This window comes from Apis dorsata, unplaced genomic scaffold, assembly GCF_000469605.1.
Source record: "Apis dorsata unplaced genomic scaffold, Apis dorsata 1.3 scaffold_292, whole genome shotgun sequence".
In the NCBI taxonomy this organism is placed as follows: Eukaryota; Metazoa; Arthropoda; class Insecta; order Hymenoptera; family Apidae; genus Apis; species Apis dorsata.
In genome coordinates, this window is record NW_006263567.1 from 823,523 (window position 1) to 825,708 (window position 2,186).

A 2,186-nucleotide genomic window follows, 5' to 3' on the forward strand; every position below is an offset into this window, starting at 1 on the left:
TTTTGCATCATTTTTTTACTTTTAAAAAGTTATATAATATTTGAAATAATATAATATACAAGTACTATTTAATAATACTATCTGTTAGTTATGTAATTCAAAAATGAAGTAACTTCATATATTTTATCCGTGATATTATATTAATTCTTTTTTTTTTCAATAAATTTTTAATACATATTCGCGATTAAATTTTCATGCAAAATCTATTTTGTATAAAATTTAAAATATATGTATTGAAATTAATTAAGGATATTGTATATATATGCGCGCGAACATATGCGTGTGTGTATATATTCATAAATTTACTTTTGGATTTTTTTTTGATGTGATCAAAATTCAAATCATTGTTATATTTACCGAAATATATATGAATATATATTTATATATATTATTATTTTATAATAATTTTAAGATGTTATTCTATTATTCAGTTATATTATTCTATTGTTCAGTACATCAATATGTAAACATATATTTTTGTATTATCATTATGAGAGAAATAAAATTTTTAATAGCATTTATAAAATCTCAAAAATGACAAGTATATTTTAATTCAAATAATATTGTTCAGAACACAATTATGATTTATAATTGAAAAGATGACTATTAACTAACTTAAACAAAAATTGAAACATATGATCTATACGAGATCATTAGTCAAAATATTATAATTCTTTCATAGCAGCTAGAATTATTTCAGAATTACTATATTGCTTTTTATGAATTAATATTTACATTTCGATATAATGAAACTTTATATTTTAAATGCAGATGGTATTTTATCAATGACTGTGCAGATTATTAGTTTTCCATTTACTTTTTAATATATAATATAAATTTCATAAAATTAATGTTCATGGAAATTATTATGTTCTCTATTAATGACTGTACATCTATAATGCTAGATATAGGTATAATTATTTCACATTAGCTAGATTTAGAAGATAATGAAATATGATAATTATAATAATCCTCCCACATATCAAGATTTGAACGTCCACATTCACACCAGATAAGTACTCCATCAAATGACATTTTACAATCTCTTTACTATAAATTAATTACATTAAAAAAAAAATATCATTAATTTACTATAATACAGCTAACATCTTATTAAGTGTATCCAGCCTAAAAACATTTTCATTTTCTTTACGTATTGTAAGTCTTTTTTTCATAGTAATAGGAAAATGGTCAACTTCTATCATGTCATAGAGCGTAGAAGAATTCCAAATATGGCCAAAGCAAACAATTGTTTACATCCATGGGATGTATTTATGTGATTTTAATTATATTGTTCGTTACTAAACGCAGTGCGTCAAGCGCATATAAATTAATTCGCAGTTTTGTGTGTCACTTCATATATATCCTATTTTAGAGAATTACTTTTGCTTTTCACAGCAAATAATAAACAAAAGTCAATGACCGTGTCTTTTTGAGATTCTTTTTTTTTTTAAGCGCTGTTCACACTGGACACTGATTCTTCATTTTCTGCGTACACTATCGTGAACACATTGAACTCACTCACTAATCACTTGTCTGAAACAAATATATGAATCTAACATACTTCTATAAATTATAATAAAAATCAACAAACATTTTATAATTATTAAAAAGAAATAAATATAAATTTATAAATATATACAGATATATTCATTTATAATCTTCTATTTAATAATTTATATCTTATATGCTGTACTTACAATTATATCACAATGAAGAAATATTCATAGGGATGCGTCACTCGAATGCTATAAATAAAATTCATATTGTTAAAAGATAACAAGTACATAGAATAAAAGTCTTTCTTATCGTACTTACGAGATGGAGATCTAGTATCGGATTGATTCACACCTGATGCATTTATTGTTGCAGGTCCACAAGATACAGATCCATTTGATGGATTAAAATTCAAAAAATCCCAAATTAATATTGTATCGTCATGTGATGACGATACTATCTGGAATTCATCGAACTGAAGTCGAAATACACGACCTGTGTGTTCCTATATTATAAATATATAATATCATTATGAAAATAATTTTATATAATAATAAAATAAAATGTATAAAATATTTTACCACTAATGTACGTATACAAAGTGAGTTAGTTAAAGCACGTGGATCTAATGCTGCCACCAAATCCCATACTTTAATTTTCCTGTAATATAAATATATATATATATATAT

The 2,186-nt window shown here is 23.4% G+C and overlaps 1 protein-coding gene across 2 annotated transcripts in view; it reads right to left on the minus strand.

Moving 5' to 3' along the window:
• Positions 1-1,029: 1,029 nt before the first annotated feature.
• The window catches only part of LOC102680987 (beta-TrCP), a 7,937-nt gene continuing 6,780 nt past the window's right edge, over positions 1,030-2,186 (minus strand). Inside the window, exons 6-9 of one of the 2 annotated variants that reach the window (XM_006617073.2) lie at positions 2,079-2,157; positions 1,852-2,002; positions 1,701-1,748; positions 1,030-1,536 (exon numbers count right to left, since the gene is read on the minus strand). In XM_006617073.2, coding sequence (XP_006617136.1) covers positions 1,738-1,748; positions 1,852-2,002; positions 2,079-2,157 — 241 coding nt within the window. In that variant the 3' untranslated portion in view covers positions 1,030-1,536; positions 1,701-1,737. Of the gene's footprint in view, positions 1,537-1,700; positions 1,749-1,818; positions 2,003-2,078; positions 2,158-2,186 lie in introns of both variants that reach the window. The other variant, XM_006617072.2, reaches the window with a different exon arrangement.